Source organism: Gekko japonicus, unplaced genomic scaffold, assembly GCF_001447785.1.
Source record: "Gekko japonicus isolate JY-2015 unplaced genomic scaffold, Gekko_japonicus_V1.1 scaffold3953, whole genome shotgun sequence".
Lineage (NCBI taxonomy): Eukaryota > Metazoa > Chordata > Lepidosauria > Squamata > Gekkonidae > Gekko > Gekko japonicus.
In genome coordinates, this window is record NW_015164315.1 from 102,162 (window position 1) to 102,742 (window position 581).

General features: G+C 44.6%; 1 protein-coding gene across 1 annotated transcript in view; it reads right to left on the reverse strand.

Moving 5' to 3' along the window:
• LOC107108401 (receptor-type tyrosine-protein phosphatase eta-like) overlaps positions 1-581 on the reverse strand; it is a gene marked incomplete at its 5' end in the record, with an annotated part of 58,716 nt that overhangs the window by 47,720 nt on the left and 10,415 nt on the right. The window contains one exon of the mRNA XM_015408830.1: positions 190-450. Within this exon, the coding sequence (XP_015264316.1) occupies positions 190-450 (261 nt within the window). The remainder of the gene's footprint in view (positions 1-189; positions 451-581) is intronic.

Here is a 581-nt window from a genome sequence, read left to right on the forward strand (position 1 = left end):
AGGATATTGCGGAAGATGGACAACGGCATTACAATATCACATGGAAGCCGATCCCTGCCCAACTGAGGTCAGGGAAGGAAGACTGAGCAAAGCCTTTATATGGCTCATATGGCTAGTGTATCTAATGTACATTTGAGATTACAGAAATATATGGTGAATGGAAATCACTGTGCATCTTATTTTACTTACTTGTATAGGTGGATTCATTTTTTGGATCTCCTTCCATTTCAGCTACTAGTGGATATATTGTGAATGTATACAGTGTACCAGGTTCCAAGTCGCTAATTACTGCAGTGGTGTTGCTTGAGTATGCCGTCCTATTGGGGTAATCTCCATTAACTTCTATTCTATATCTGTAATCTGCAGCATTTCGATCACTGTTGTTCCACATTATATTTACAGCTTGGGTAGTGATGGTGCTAAAACGGATGTCAGTGACTGGACTGGGCTCTGTTTCAAAAAAGAAGAGGTGAGGATTTATACAATACAAGGGGCGGAACCGCGATACTCGCGGGGGGGAGGGAGCTCCAGGAGGAAGCAGGAGGAGGAGGTAAGTTCCCCCCATCCTGCCGGTTCCCCCG